The 17,285-nt window shown below is 32.5% G+C and overlaps 1 protein-coding gene across 1 annotated transcript; it reads left to right on the top strand.

Annotated features, from left to right (window-relative positions):
* Positions 1–1,171: 1,171 nt before the first annotated feature.
* LOC137931461 (uncharacterized) lies at positions 1,172–17,269 on the top strand. The gene is made up of 5 exons (XM_068774840.1): positions 1,172–1,874; positions 8,165–8,225; positions 10,564–10,772; positions 15,521–15,683; positions 16,956–17,269. Exons 1-5 carry the CDS (start codon positions 1,700–1,702, stop codon positions 17,038–17,040), a joined length of 693 nt encoding a protein of 230 aa, XP_068630941.1. The 5' UTR covers positions 1,172–1,699; the 3' UTR covers positions 17,041–17,269.
* The last annotated feature ends 16 nt before the right edge of the window (positions 17,270–17,285 follow it).

The following is a 17,285-nucleotide window of genomic DNA, read 5'->3' as shown; positions in this document are numbered from 1 at the left end:
AGCTTAATCTATGTAGTTACTCGGAGAATCCCCCGTGTCCCATGAATATCTGGAGTAGAACCATGTGCAGCCCAGCCAACGAAGCGCTCGGTAAGTCAAAACGACGTCCGGAAAACATTTCTCGCCAAGTGTATCCGGCCTCGCTTAACAAATGACTGAGCATCTCTCATATGCAGGTCTGTGTATACTCTTCAGGGCCGCGTCCTTGGCTTACTGGTCCGACCTCTCATTTCCCTCCATCTCCGCGTGCGCTTTCACCCAATATAATCTAATATTCTTCCCTTTTTCTCGTGTTTTCTACGATGTTTTCTTTTAACTTAACTCTGGGGCGTGGGGGGAGGGGGTGTCGGCTCTTTGGTCTGCCTGTACCAAGATTATTACTATGTGTATTTTTAATAGAAAACTATAAAGTTGAGTTTTGATTTTAACTTGTAACAATTGCTTATAACCGAATTTTGATTCCTCATGCACAACAGCTTTTTTCGGTCTTTCTGTATAATCTTTATATCGTCTTCATCACCAAACCAGAGGACCGGTAGGAAGCGGCCTACATTCATGGTCTTCCGATAACTTTATCAAGGTCGTCTGTTCAACGTGTCGAAGAACCGTCTGTTCTGCTCATTCTAACTATATATTACATAAGAATTTAGGTGCTAACTTTACATACTTGTATACTTAGTTTCGTCAGGCCACTCTCATTTATTATTCATGCCACCGTTAATATTAAATTATTTTAATAAATAAACGCTAAATATAATTATTGTGAGACGTAAAATCTTTCACAAGTCATTCGAAAATTATACAAAAGTGTAGTGTGTTAATTGTGGTTATTTTCTCTTAATTTTTTTATATGAACGTTTCTTTTTCATTTCATTCATATTTAAAATAGATTCATATATCTCTAAACTATATCTGAAAGAAACTTTTTGGGAAAAATGAATAATAATTATTCTTGCTACAACTCAATTTTTTTATTTTTATTTGTACAAAAATTAAGACCTCACGAATTTAGATAATAAATAGTAAGATCTTCGAGCAAATTAATTATTGCGTCATTTTTGCATGCGCCCGGCTAACGGAAAATTACACTTAATTTATTTTCAGTGACAAAATATTAAAGTAATTTAAGCAGTCAATTATTGGTATGCATTGTAAGTAAACGTTTTGATGTTTCGTTATTTAATGTTGAATCTCGTTTCGTCTGTGAAGATCAACTGAGCATTCAACAAAAATTCAGTAGCTCGCAGCATTCAGATCTATATGCATGTCTCCGCGCTGTGTCTGTTTTGCGCGCCATAAACATCGGGAATGATTTTTCTGGATTTTTATTATCAAATCTTGTTTTTCCTATGAGTGTATTTGTTTTACATGTGTTGTTTTTATATTAGTTCAATATAATTTTAATCATTGGCATGGTTATAAAAAGTTTCAAGGCAGTGCGATATTTCAGTATTCGGGCAGTTCGCCAACCTTTAGATAAACATTGCGTTTGATGCGTTTAGTGACATAGGACTGTTATAAACAACGGTATAACTTATGTACCTTAATTAAAAAGTTGCGTGTAAACATATATTTTTGGATTATTAAGATTACATTACAATGAATTTGGGAACAATTTAATAAATTTTCTTAATATGTAAAGTTTAGTAAAGTTTGCAATGAATGTTTTTATAATGCTATAAATCAAATATCTCCAAGCATGAGTGTTGAATCATCGAAACCGATACAGAGTGATGCGAGTGAACTAGACGCACAAAACATATCAATTAGAAATCCCTCGAGAAGAGTGTCTACACCCAAAAAATCTTTCGCTTTAAAGCTATGGGTCTTATTGCAACCACTAGCAAGGTTATGGGGCCTTGTTACTGCTGTTGGTGAGTAGTACTCATTTAAGTTTGTTTATGAAATAAAGACTGCCAATGACTATGAACATAGTTTAATTTTCAAATCAACACTTTAAATGTTTATTTCTTTAATTCTTTAAATAAAAAAACCTGTTTTGGTTTTATAGGCTCAGATCAGAACGCGTCAGGAACTCTTGTAGGTTTAATTTGGGGAATACTATTAGTGGGGAGCTCATTCTCAATACTTTTACACTTATTTAGGAAAAAAATAGTAATTTTTTTGTGTCATACATAGGTTTCGCGACGGCTTCACGCGGTAATGAAAAACCAATCTTTTAGAGGAAAGATTAAGACTTTAGCTATTAGATGTTTCGGTATACGGTTGGTTTATCGTTAAATATGCAATATATTTCTATATTTATATCTTAATTTACAAATTATAACACATAATATCGCTTAACAAAACTGTGTAAAGATGCGCATTTATTTTACCTATTACAACTATTAGAAAAAATATATGATATTAATAAACATTAAAAGACACTGTATATAATAAACTTCTTAAAAAAATGTACTTGCTTAATGAAAGGATTTGCGGATGAAAACAAATTAAAAACTAAGCATTTTTGACTCAATTAGCTTCTATTAGAGTAACGTGCAATCATATGGTTTTGGAATGGAATTATCAAAATGTAGTCTATGTATGTATTTTGAACTAAGTTTCCTGTATTAGTGACGTTAAAATTTGAGACGCAGAAAACATTACATATTCTTATAAGGTACATAAAATCATTTCAATGTATTAAACTTTTAACCATTGTTCTAAAGTTTTATGACGTGGATCAATATTAAACACTATTCATAAATGGTTATAACAATTTGTAAGTCACATAATTGCTGAGGTTAAAGTTGACTGTAGAAAAACATGGCATTGTTATGAGTTTACCATTATTATTAGTGTTTACATTTAAAGTTGTGACGATGTGAGTGTCTCTATTGTATTTTCTAGAAAATTTTGATGTATCTCATAAAAAATATTACAGCCTATTATCGAAAATATTACAAGTCAATCAGTTTAATAAACTAATCAATCAGTTGCGAATTCCAATGCAATTCAAAAAATTACGTCGAATTGCATTTGTTTTCGCCGCAGTCCTAAGGTCTTCATTCAGAGGCTCTTGTGTCAAGTCTATGAACCACCAGCCTAAGCTACCGAAGAGCTTGCCGGCTTTTTAATTTGAGGAAATATATATCATCATCATTTCAGCCATAGCAGGTCACAGGCCTCCCCCTTAGATTTCCAATAGGACCATTTGAAAGCAGACTTAATTCTCTAAGCAGCCTCATTTGCGCTTATTGGTCCATTGTTTCCATTTCACCTTCAGGCACCAGCGACTATCTGTTCCATGCTACTACCACTTGAACTTGCTTACGTGTTAAGCTATGTCGGATACTTTCATTCGTCATACGTACACACCTCACTTCTGATTCGATCTTGCCGAAAAATCCCGAGCAGAGTCCTCTCCGAGGTTCGTTCAGAGACTTTAAGCTTGTCAAGGAGACCTTAAGAAAGACCACGTTTTACTGCAGTAAGTCTGCACACACCGTAGAGGAAATATATAATATAACAATTCTTACAAGACAATTCTAGAGCTTAATTACTGTAAAGAGGTTTAATCTAACGAAACGGAGACGGCTTGTGCTAAGCTTAGTCTGAAGATCAATCGACTAATGGGCCAATCATGACTGAAAACTATAAGGTTGTACTTGGGACAAATGATCCTGAAGGGCCTGAGGAAGAAAAAAAGGAATAAGTAACCATAACAAGATCGGTTAGTGGAAAAATTACTGGAGAGATCGTAATATTATAAAAGCAACAAAACCTATATAGGTTTTGTTGCTTTTATAATGTTACACCTTTCAATCACCTTTTTTTTCCAATAGGACTTCTCAGCAACAAAGACCTCTCCTATTGTGAAATTGTAGTCCTTTAGCAAGTTTTAAATATATAGTATAAAATTGAAAATTTATACTTTATTATTAACTTTTGAGAACATATCCCAATATGTTTCCACATTCACAATAATCTTAAAACATCATTCTCGAAACCGAACATACTTTTTTACACAAATTTAATAATTAAAAAAATTTAAAATTTCAATCATACCTTAGTTGATTTTCCAAATGACCCATAGATATATTTTTTAATTTTTTTTTTCCAAAAATGAACTATAGTAATGAAGTGATTATACACGGTTTACGATCATGGTCTCTGATATATCCTTCAACTATATGACATCTGCGTATAAATAGTAAAAGAAAATGTTCTGGATTAATCGAAATAATCTAGGAACCAAAGTACGAATAACATGACCTTCCACGCGGGATCAGTAGGCATGGTGCCCTATTATTTCCTTTCACCATTAGTAAAGTTGTATCTGAAGTAGCTTCGTTATTGCGAGTTTCTATTTGACAGTTATATTCTACAGTGAGTAAGGGGTTTACATAATTTCCCCTGAATCCATGCGCGTGAAACTCTACGGAGAGGTAGAGTTGGTGAAGGGGCGAAGGAGGTTTGTGAGAAGTCCACACAAAAATTTCCATGATCAGGTCTTATATAACTAAGAAGAAGATCAGTCGCTATACAGACGTTCGTAAGCATTTTGTTATTCACGTTTGAAGGCGTACTACCTTAAAAATTACTTGGCTGATGAGACACACCATTTACTGAATAGAAAATCAGAAAATTCTGTCATGGGCCGGCAGCTACTTATTAAAGTTTAATTATTGTCGTAGCATTCAGTGGTTTTACGAGATTGCCACGCACACGCAATATAAGTTTTAAACATGTTTAGTAGAAATTCGCCATTATCTAGAAGGTCTTTCTGAATTTTTAAAATTATGGTACAAAAAAAGGATAAAGCAATCATCTATACCTCCATTAGTAATTAATAAACGATCTATTAAATTATTTTGGGACATAAAATCTTTTCAAAGTTATTTTGCATTTATATTAGAAACATATTAAAGGTTGATTAACAGGAAGAAATGACGCTTTTAAGAAAGTGATTAATTTTAATAAAGATATATTAAATTTTCACGATGAAAACCTAATCTATTACAATTTTGCCACACATGCAAAATATGATAAAACGTTTTAAAATACTTGTATCTCCCTACGCATGTAATATATCATCTCGAGTAATCGATCTTAACGAATGACATCAATTGCTTGCAATTGTAACGCACCTACGTTGATGTATTGTTTAACAATTCGTTACGTACCTTAAGCTAATTAACTTATCTTGATTATATAATGACCGCCGTAAATTTTTACTTCCTTATTCTTGGAGTCGTTGCCTATAAAAATACTTTTACGTTTATACCACGGTTGCCAGCAGTAAGATAATTTAAATTTAAAAAAGTTAAACAAAATCTTGTTTTATAAAATAAAAATGCATATTTAAAAATTATATTTAGAATAGAAAAATTACATTTCATTATATATTGTTTTTATTACAAATGTACTAGGAACGATGTCGTCCGCCATTGTGTTCTATTATGTACGTAATCTTTTGTTGTATATGAACTAACGTATAATATTTTACATTCAGCGATGACAAACCTTGACCTCTAAATCGCAGTGTGGTAGTTACATAATATTATTCTTATATTAAGTAAAGCATTTACTCGTTGCAATACTGTTTTGAAATTTGAATTTAACAGACGAGGGGAATAGAATACGCTTATTATTTTTAACTAATTAACCCAGCAGACTTCGAGGAAACGTACTTTCAATAAAATAATTAATTTTGCATCATCAATATATTATTATATTTTTTTATTTATTTATAGCCTTAATATATAAATAGTCATTAATACAAAAATAAATTTCAATTGACATTATATATTTTTTAATGTTTTATGGTACACGATATTTTTTGTTTGAATACATCCATATTTGATAGGGAAAAATGTTATAATTAACTTTATGGAAAACAAAAGTGTTTTGCCATTTTTTTTCTCTAAAGTGACATATTAGGAGAACCATATTCATTTATGAAGATATGCTTTCTTCTGCTTCTTCCTGTTTTTCCGCCGATAGACGCCCACTGTAAAGCCTTCCGCAAAGATTACAACAAAGACCGGTCTTGTTCTGCCCGTGACCAGCGATATCCCGACCTTAATTATGTTCTCGGTCAATAGCTCCAATGGTCATGAGGCCCACTGCGCCTTCATACTAGCAAGTTACGTCGGTGATCTTGATTTTTCTGTAGATTTCATTTCTCATTGGATCTTGCAGCGAAACGCACGATCAGCTAGTGAACCGTAGAGCGTGTACAAGGTGAACAGATGACCTTTTTAAAGTAAATGACGTTGGATGTACGCAGCTTTCGACCAGTCTATCAGAAATCTATGGAAAAGGCTTATGGACATAGGTCCAACGGTAGATACCTACCGGCTGAAATAATGAAAATTACGACAACATATAGTTTTACTATGTAATATATGTCAAAATATAACAATTAATATTTTATTAATTTCTAATTCGTTCGTTTTTATGATGAATACATGTTTGAAAATGATAACATTGCCATTTTTAAACGAAATTTTATACACTTATTTTACGCAAGTTCAGCGTAGTGTATGAATGCCTGCATAAGCTCATCAGTATTAATCTGCTAAGTACCTATTGATGAATGTATTGTATGTACAGTACCGTCTTTATTATAAGGATTTGTAATTAGATAACTTATTTGTAAATTTATCATCTTTAACTTACTATTGAATTCTTTGTTTAATTGTTTCGGTACAAAATATTACATAAAAAATAATACAACTGTAAAGAGGAATGCAAAAATGAGATGTATTTAAATAAATGTCAAACATTATTTTTTCTCATCGTATTTGCAATTAGTTCAAATCGTTAACTGTGAATTATTTTTTATGATTCGAAGAGTATATACGAATGGTCACGTCTTTTTCGACTTTACCTTTTTTATTTTTAAAATAAATTGATATTAATGTCTTTTTAAAATCGATTTTTATCTACCGAAGCAATTTGAAACTGGACTGGACTTGACACGAGTCGCCTTACGCTTTTATATAAAAAAAAAATGTTATATACGGAGTTTAAGAATTTTGGATAAGTTAAGGAGGGGCAGGGCACGTAAAAAGTAGAAATATACTGGTTTAAATGCATGGCAGTGAGTATCATTATTATAACCTTGGTGTTATTTAATAATATCGTTAATATTTGTGTTTATTATTTTTAATGTTAAATTAAACTTAATTTTTTAAAATAATATTGCCAACTTAATATGAACAAGTTCTATTCATATAAAGTATATGTCTTTAATTGTGAAATCGATTTATAAACATCAAAATTTTTTGTTATTTGTTTTGATATTTTCTTGTTATGATGATATGATATGATATGATATGTTCTTGTTTTGATCTATAAATTTTTTGTATTTGATATTGTACATTTGTTTTGTGAATAGAACAAAAACAGACATTGAGGGTACAGTCATATCTGTGTTTATAAATTGTGTTGTTTGTTTTGGGAAAAGAAATATAATCAAGCCATTCAATTTAATAATAATCTATTTTCCTATTCATTGATATAACTAGAATTTAAAAATAAATAACATTTATTTTACTTTAGTTTTAGAAATAACGATCGTACTGAATAATGTACATCAATTTATTCTTTGTAGTTACTTTAATTTGAAGTTATACTGTGTACGTATACTTTGAATATAGAGTTTTCCATAAATCAACGTCAAGTCGTAATCGGATGATAGAATAAGTAACGGGTAACCTTAAAAATGTATTTAAAAATATGTATATATGTGTATATATGTAGTATAATAGTCACATAAATTTAAGAAAAGGACCAATATTTAGCCACTTCCGCACATCGTAATCGTGCAACAGAGTGCACCGACACAGACACAGATTCTGTGCTTGGTACTAATCGGTGTAACATAACTTCTGAAGATGCCCCGTGGAGGGGTGAAACACGTGTTGAGTGATTTGACGGTGGCAGTTGTGTAATTCGCATTGTTTGCCGCATACGCATTTATCAACGGGCTGGCGGGCGGTGCACTTTGTTGCACGACTACCACTGCATGTGCGGAAGTGGCTAAATATCGGTCCTTTTCTTACTTACGATGGACGATCCGCAAGGTAACGCCTGAATCCATTAAATCACATAAATTTTTTTTTTCACCTTGTGATACAACATCCAAATTATTTTAAAAATACATGTAAAGATTATAATCTATAATATATTTATGTATATTTCTTTATTACAGTTCTAAGCGGAGCCGGAGCAGAACTAATGGTACTTGGATATGAAATAGCACCAGCGTTCTTGTAAGTACTTCGACATATATTATTTATTTCTTGTAACGATTTACGTTTTCATGAATACAGGCTTTAAAAGAGATTAGTATACAAGGTGATTAGACATAGAAGTAAAGGGCATAAGCTCATTTGTCAGTTAATACATTTTCAATTACCTAGTATATATAGTGATGACTCTGATTCAATTTTTTTTATGGGATGAGATAGGATAATAACTTCTGGTAGAACAAAATCTGCAGGGACAGATAATAAACAATAATTAATTTTAATATGCAGCAATCCGAATTTTAAAAACGCTCTTTCTTACTGTATTATTATTACGTTATTTATTATTGAAACCACTAATCTCTGGATAGGGTTTACCGTATATAACTTGAGAACAACTAAGCTATACATTCACCTCTTTCAAATTTTCACAATATTAACTAATCTACCTGTTTATTACATTAGCTGTTCAAAGTATACACTTCTTTACATTTAAGCAAGTTGTGTCCTTCATACTTTCTCTTTTTTATCCTTATTTTAATATTGTTGTAGAATAAAAAATAGCTTAACTGTGTTCCTATATCTTTTGTGGTGCGAGTAATAAAAAAAACGATTGATTGGTTTCTATTTTTTATTACCTTCACTTTTTTTACATTAAATACTCAAAAATTCTTTTATAAGATTTGACGAATAACTATGTAATACTCTACAATAGTAAAGAGATAAGAAATTTATTTTATATTATTATAATAGCACCCCAGCTTTGATTTATTATGCTATGTAAAGAAAGCTACAAGCTAGAAAAATAAGCTCTCAGAAAAATAACATCTGACATAATTACTTGATGTTGGCAGGATGTTAAAACGCGCCATAAAGTAACTTTGACGAGTTTCAACCAATATTGTTCTGTTTAAGGCAAAAAACAACATTGTTTTTATGTTCGCGTAGCGTCATGCTTAGAAAAAGTGCTCGTTAGTGCAGAGTCCTTACGTACAGTGTTCATTAACCTGGAATCCGGAACCTTTTTTTTTACTGAAATCTTATTATTTTATATTTATCTCATAAGGATTATAATAAATACTTATGTCTCAGCATCGGTATTATGTTTGACTAATCAGTCTATGATGAAGGTATTCGAAAATAATCTAAGATAAATAGATAGACGTGAATTACAATTTTAGACCATCGCTAGACATTTTACAAAGTACAGATAGCTGCTCGAAATTCAACATTCTATATAGAAGCTATCATTCTTCCAGCGCTAACACATTCAAAGTGGTAGTAATGTTAGACAGAGAAAAGTAACAGATCAAGTCGAAGTTTGGCTCTCTCTGGTGCCCTTGAGTAGGATTACTAAACGGGTATTATCGACGAGTTACAGCCCTAGCTCCTTTGTATGGGCCCTCGACCCTAGGCCCAATAGAGAGTCCGTCAAGCGATATAAGAGGTTGGCGAACTCCTAATCCAATAAAACTTTTGTAAAAAGGTTACAAAGCCTCCGAGCTTAACAGATGTTATAAGCTACGACTTCCTCGAATTAGTAAAATCTGCAAATACCTTTTGGACAGTAATGTAGCCAAGTCAAAAGTTCAATAGAACCATTTTTATGTAAGTTTTAATGATTTATTTAACTAATAAAATATGACTTAAAGTATAATTATAACCCCGAAACCACATATATATTCAATAAATTATCAATAAATCCATGTGATATCTGGTGTCGTAACAAATCTTACACTGCATAATGTTTTAAAGTTCTGGGAAATTAAGGTATCGATGTGAAGCACGGTGATGCAACGAGTCTTTCACAACACATTCTTTAGTTGTTCAGGCAAATTAAGGTGTCTATATACAGAATGATTGGATATAATTGTAAAAGCTTTAAAAAGTTGAATGCAAAATTAAATGCTCATTTGCTGTCTATTAATGAATAGTACACCCTATTCAAATATTTCAGATATAATAGATGACGGTAATATAGTAAGAAATAGCTTTTTCAAAATTCGGATACTTATTATACATATTAAAATTAATTATTGTTTATCTATCTATCCTTACAGACTTTGTTCTGCAAGAAATTATTGGTCTGTTGCATTCCAATAGAAAAAGTTAATTAATCACGTTATGGTGGTGGAGTAAAAGCTTTGACGCTTTTATACCTACAGCAAATCGCCCTGTATCGTGGTTGGGCTCTCAACACTTGACACGTGTTTTTTTCAACTTATTTGTTATGAATAATTTGTTTAAGTAATATTTTCAAGCATCATTATATCAGCTTAATAACGGCATCCAGCGACTTCTCGTGACTTTAACCTTATTTTTATAGATACGGGCCCGTATTTACAAAACTTTATATGTACAGAGTTGGTGCCGTGATCGTCTTCCTGCTGGAAACAATGTGGGTTGTGGCCCTGTTCGTTGATCTCTTGTGTCGGCGTGGAGAGTATACAACGTCACTGCGCTGCTGGGATTTCATGCGATGGTCATGCGGAAGAGCACGGGCGCCATTTTATGCGTGCGCGGCAACCGCCATCTTGTTCGCCAATCTTACACTCCTCGCTGCTATTGCAGGTAAATCTAGTTTTTAAATTTAAATTCTTATTTAATTATTAATTAGGAGTTTTATTCGCTGATGCATTAACTCCGTAATTTATGTACAATTATGTATACTGTTTACATAAAATATATTTTATGTATCTCTAAACGCATGATAGTAAAATTTCAAAACAAGTCTTAGACATTTCTTTTCTTAGTTTTAAATGTAAAATTATGAGTATATTGTTTAATAAATCCTGTTATCACAATTAAGTATTTTTAGTAGATCGAAATGTGTGGAAGTGTGTGTTGGTTTGTCCACTCACTTAAATGATATTGTAATGACATTGTTAAATTTCGTTAGTAATAATCTTATAATAATTCTCAATTCAAAAGTGCGTGGCATTTGCCAACTTTAATAAAGGATTTTTGAATTTAAAGAAACACAAATAAAGATTTTTATAACAACTGCTTCTTCCGGACATGGGTCCGTCAGGATACAATTATACGCAAATGTCATATTTGTTCAAAGACTCTTTCGTTAATCTTCCAGTCCGGGCACATTATAACATGATAGTCTTTCATTACATTGCAAATCGCACAGTTCGGGGAGGTTACTTATTTCATCTTAATGGAATGTGACAAGATGCGAGTCTCACGTTTTAATTTTGAATATGAACCACATTATTCAATTCATGAAAGTGTTTCTTTACGTCGTCATGTAAGCTGATAGACGTCTTCTACAAGACAGGCCTCTTCCAAGGATCGCCCCAACGACCGGTCGTGCGCTGCCCACATGCAGCTACTTCCTGCGACCGTAACTATGTCTTTAGTCCACCTAGTGGGAAATCTACCCACGTATTGTCTTACGAGTCGTGATCGCCACTCAATAAACTTTATTTTCTTTACGTAATTTGTAGAATTTTGTTGAAATATCTATCATAACTACTACAGACATAAGATTATATAAACTATACATTATATAGTCATGACCAAATATTGAAATTAATTTAGGATTTTTTTGGATTTAGTACTGTGTTTGAGGTGATTCGTTATAAGTGTATAAGCTTTAAAGGGGTGAAGGTAAAATTTATTTGTCAGCTTATAGCTGAGAATCTTTTACACCTATTTTCAATTACATTATTTAATCACAATTACATAAATAAAGTGATCGCTCTAAAACATGTTACATTTATATTTTTTTCTATTGGACTGCGACAGGCCAATAATTTCTGCCAGTACATAGTCTGCAGCGACAAAAAGTAAACAATAATATATATTAATAGATCGTAATTCGATTTTTGAAAATGTTTTTTTTATTATATTATCATTACATTATTTGTTATTTCACATTCATCCATTTAAAGCTTTTACACCTAGAACTAATCATCCTGTATAAGAAACTACTGTTTTAAACGCCGCGCAAAAGTAGTGACATAGTAACATGACACACTTACGCCCGGTAGCGACAGCCGCAACAGGCTGGGGACGTTGCCAACTTTTGAAATTTGCCGCGGACGAACGTAAAAAAAAAATCTGGATTAAAAAAAGGGGCGATTGCTACTTAAATGATACGTCTTTTTGCCTTTTTAACTTTAAAAACGATTTAAGAATAGCTTTTATGATGTAATACGCAAATTAAGATGTATATGTTTCTTATTGTAATAGAAAAATCTTAAAGGAATCAATACAAATATATATTTCAATAATTGTAATTTTAAGCATAAATTATTTAAATGTTGGATTAATACTTAACTAATTTATTGTTTTCATAATATCAATACTAAAAAGACCTTCATTTTCATATAAGCGAAAAGTTGTCGCCTATCTAGGTCTTTGCTTAGCAGTGCGCGTCCTACGTTTGAAATGACGATGGCGATGATTGAAAATTTAGATAAAAGTTATAAGAGATTAAGATAATAACGAAAGATTAATCAAAAAGATTATGATGCAAAAGTTAGGAGGAAGCTTTCGTCGAGTAAGTGTATTTTTGTTGAAGGCCCTTGTGCTAGATGACTTTACAGCATTTACACCCTTTGTGCGATGGGACCGCCGTCTCTACTTAATTTGTTTGGCTTTTTCACGTCGTTACCTCTTTATTCTTATAATTTGTTGATAGGGAGTAAATAAATAAGTGCAAAGGTGTTTAGTATACCCAATGGAGAGTGCCCCACAGAACCTCAGAATCTCGGCTCGATTGGATGTTATTATCGGATTATTCGAGTGGTGGTAGATAGTAGTGTGACTTACCAACAACAATGCAAGCCAATTGTGGATTTTGTTAAGACAGGACTTCTCCCGAGTCTAGTGGTTTCTCTAAATAAACTTCTTCATAATGTACAGTGTAATAAATGATAATCAAGGTAAAAAATTATCTGTAACGCATAAGATTATTCCGAGGTTGATTCTGCGGCTTTGGCTCTTGTTAATAATACTCCGGAAACTGGCTCACGAGGACACGTATCTTTGTCTTCCGTGTCTCAAAATAAAGTTTATCGAGTATAAAGGATCGATTGAACAAATAGGCCGTCTATCATAAAAAATGCATGTTAAATATTACAGTACGGAGTTTTAGATTTTATCTCTTAAAACTATTTAACCATAATTGAACTTTTACGTTGGAAAGAACCATTTAATCTAATGGTAATTTTTTATGACGGCTCTGTGGATAGACTCGGCAATGGCTTTTCATTTTGTCATCCCTCAAAAACGCCAAGGAAGTTTCTTTATTAACGTAAACTTTACATTTCTATTAGTCTCACGAGAAAAAATTCATTACGTTTATTCTCGTCTGTATGACGACTTATTCTGGACACCTGTTCTAAAGATCAGTAAGCCTGAAAAAAATTCATGAACACTTTTGAAACGTTTGTGTGTGAAGATACTTTATACCGCCAGAGCAATCTTTTTGTTCAGGAATGTTTCAGTTAAGGCAGGATATAAAACAGAATACAAACGTTCTTTCGATACATCTTTTACATACTGTTTCATAAATTCTTCCTTTATAACGTCACATAGACAACTCATAAAGATTTATTGTCTTTAAATTAAATATTTAATGGGTGTTACTTCAGGGCTTCAGGGCTATCAGGCATTACCTTGCGGAAGTCCATCCTAGGTAAGAAAAGGACCAACATTTAGCCACTTCCGCACATGAGAGCACTCCGTGTTTGGCACTAATCGGTGTAACATAACTCCTGAAGTTGCCCCGTAGAGGGGTGAAACACGTGTTGAGTAATTTGGCGGTGGCGGTTGTGTGATTCGCATTGTTTGCCGCATACGCATTTATCAGCGGGCTGGTGGGCGGTGCACTTTGTTGCACGACTACCACTGTGTGCGGAAGTGGCTAAATATTGGTCCTTTTCTTACTTTACTTTTGTCAGACTACCAAATAAGGAATATATAAACATCACGTTGATTGCGAAAAAAGGAGTAAATAACTGGGTCGGTTATATTGTTAAATATGCACCAAATTACCAAACTTTAAAATATTTTTTCTAATAAAATTTTTAATTGGCCTGTTCTAAAACCTTTAAGTAATACCAACACATACATTAGAACATTTCAATTTTTTTTTAATTTCGTCATCGTTTTAAAAAATACACAATTTAATTTATCCGCTTATATGTTTATGTTAGTTAATTTTTATAATTTTACTTTATACTCATTTATTATTTCAAATTGTGTTACTTAATATTATTACTAATTATAAACAAATAAAAACGTAGGCTTTATTCTAAGTATAACATAAAGAAAGAAAAGAAAACTGACGTAGCTCATTGGCGATTTAACTTATTAATTAAAAATGAAGGCTGTATGAAAAAAACTTAATAGGGCTTTTGTTCCAAAAATAGAAGCACTAACTGCACTTTCATGTGTGCCAAAAACAAAAGAGTTCACAAGCACATGGCAAGCGTGTCGTTACCCACTTGCTTTACATAATTGATATTAGAGCTTACGTAAACATTTACGGTTAATGCTCTTTTTCCTCTATAATATATATAAATGTACTTATATTAAAATAATACTGGCGATTTACACAACATCCGATTTGCATAGGATAGACAGCGGTGTCTTCTGCGTACCACACTTAACTATTATTAAGCAGTATAATACTACATTGCGATCGTCAACCCGCCGGCCAAGTGTAGCGGTTATGTCGAAGTCTGATTATGTGGAGATATTCCGTAAATTGAATTTTATCGTGAAAGTAAAGTATTTTAGATTAGAACAATAAACTCTTTCCAAATTTCTCTTTCTTTCTTAAGAAGAATTGTCTACAAATATTAAGAGAGCAAAAAGTATAAGGAGAACAATCGTTATAATAACTAGAACAGTTCAGTATTACTTTAGTAGCTTTTAACAAAGTGCCGAAGAAGTGATAGCTGTGTCTGAAAACGCATTGAAAAAGGTCCCGAAAGGAATGTAAGTTTTCCACAATGGTTTAACAGTATGCAATGATGCATAGATTGTCAAGGGTTCTTATTGATTTGAAAAATAATCAATGATAATTAGTTTAATGTTTGAGAAAATAAATATGTCCAATGTCACCTGCGTAAATGTTCTTTGTAATAAAAACATACAATGATAATTGTTATTATTGGGCGCGGGTTCATGTTCGAATCTTTAAATTTGATATGAAGAACATTTCTTTGTTGCATATATTAGATAGAGAAAAACGAGACCAACCTTGTTTTTTTATATTACGAGAATCTAGAAATGATTTAACCTAAAGCTGATTAAGAAACATCAAGATATCATTTGTTTTTGTGTTTTTTTATTAGGTGGACTATTATTAGTGCAAGCAGCATTACGGGCGGCGGCGCCATTTTCGCCGTTCGCCAGTCATGGACCTCACTCTCCTAGAGCTGGCAGTTCGTTGCTGAGTCAGCACGACACACCCCTGCCCGACGTATTCTACAACGCCGCGCATTCCGCTGACGACAGGTTAGTAATTGTCAATTTAACAAATTGTGACTTTAAAATTTTTATTGTCCTACTATTTAAAACACGGACAGCGAAGCCAGAAATGAAAGAATAACGCATACACGATGGATGGAAAGAATTTTTACACATTTTAACCAGTAAAATATTTTAGTTGTTAATAAAGAAATCGATTGTAAATTTTGAATTACACCTGTAAAATCATATTAAAATCAATGCTAGACGCCTTAAAGGGTTTTTTAAAAACAAATCGACACGTGGTCTTTTTTATTATTGAGAACTCCAGAAGCAAGCTCCTGTTTATTTTTTTTATAAATTTCGCCGTCGTCCTTATGTTTCGGTGATAAGCACGAGGGATTTCTTGGAAACCTCGGCTCGGGCCATTATAAGAGATATTTCACCAGATTGGGATTAGAAACAGTCGAGCATTTTGCTTGGCCAACTGTTTCACGGGCTGACAGGTGACAGATCAAACTGAGGAGAAGCCTATATCAGTTTTTAAGGTTTTGTATGTGGTTGTTGCTGATTGAGCATTTGTGGGTTTGAACAAAAATAGGAGAGGGCCATGCTGTAGATTTCTCTACCTAATCAAATCAGAAATAAGAAGATGCGTAGAGGAACGAAAGTAATCGATATAGCTCAAAGGATTGGCAAATTAAAGTGGCAGTAGACAAACCACATAACGTGCAGAACAGAAGGCCGTTGGGGCCTTAATGTTCTAGGGTGGAAACCAAAGACAAGCAATCTCGGCGTAGACATCGACCCACAAGGTGAACCGACATGTTGGTATCAAGGTTGTTAAGATCGTCGGAAGACGTTGGATGCAGGCCGCTTCCAACAAGACCTATTCGAAATCTACGAAGTAGTACTGATGAAATGATGATTTTTAATTGAACTCAAGTACAGGAATTTTTTGTACAACTTTCTAAATTTCGCCCTACCGTTTTATTTCGATTTTTAAATTGCAGTTTTATGTTCCTATAAAAATAGATTGTATTGATGAAAGAATAAAATCTTGTCTATAATTAATTGAACATCCCATATTTGTATGCTATTTTATTATTATTTTTCTTTTTTCTGTTTTTGTCTGTCGTATGTCTCTTTTGTTATAATATTCTTTATTTTATTCATCTATTAACGTTTAGATATAAGCTAATAATTATAGTTATACCAAGGACTGTGGACGCCTACAACAGGCAAATATAATATTTAAATTTGTTCAATGTTGACTGATTAAAATGAATAAACAAATAAACAGTGTTATTTCGTCCATAGATGTGAAGAAATGGCGGTCCTTAATACGAAAACCCCGGAGAAATCACGATCGGTGACACCGAAGCCTACACTTCTAGAGCTTTAATTAATTTGGAGCATTCTAAGTGAATACATTTTCTTTACACTATATTATAACGGAACAAAATTTCAAAACAATTTAAGACTAGGTAATTTATAACGTTTCCTTACTTATTAGCTGTATCAGTTTTACATCTACGACAACTGTGATAGTTTAGTAAATAAATTTTAATATGTTATATGTCTTCTTTACCATTAATCATTTGTATCAATTAAATTGTTTCTATTTAATAAACTTTGTGGATATTTCCT

This window comes from Battus philenor, unplaced genomic scaffold, assembly GCF_028537555.1.
Source record: "Battus philenor isolate CCGP_79_NKW_IND1 unplaced genomic scaffold, ilBatPhil1.0.hap1 SCAF_8, whole genome shotgun sequence".
In the NCBI taxonomy this organism is placed as follows: Eukaryota; Metazoa; Arthropoda; class Insecta; order Lepidoptera; family Papilionidae; genus Battus; species Battus philenor.
This window is presented reverse-complemented; position numbering and strand designations above follow the sequence as displayed.

What these genes read in the sequence shown, in the direction of transcription:
- LOC137931461 (XM_068774840.1), top strand. Translation starts at nt 1,700, where the DNA reads ATGAGTGTTGAATCATCGAAACCGATACAGAGTGATGCGAGTGAACTA. An exon ending in ACTCCTCGCTGCTATTGCAG is followed by an intron (nt 10,773 to 15,520) that starts GTAAATCTAGTT and finishes TTTTTTTATTAG; the next exon opens with GTGGACTATTATTAGTGCAA. An exon ending in GCGCATTCCGCTGACGACAG is followed by an intron (nt 15,684 to 16,955) that starts GTTAGTAATTGT and finishes TTTCGTCCATAG; the next exon opens with ATGTGAAGAAATGGCGGTCC.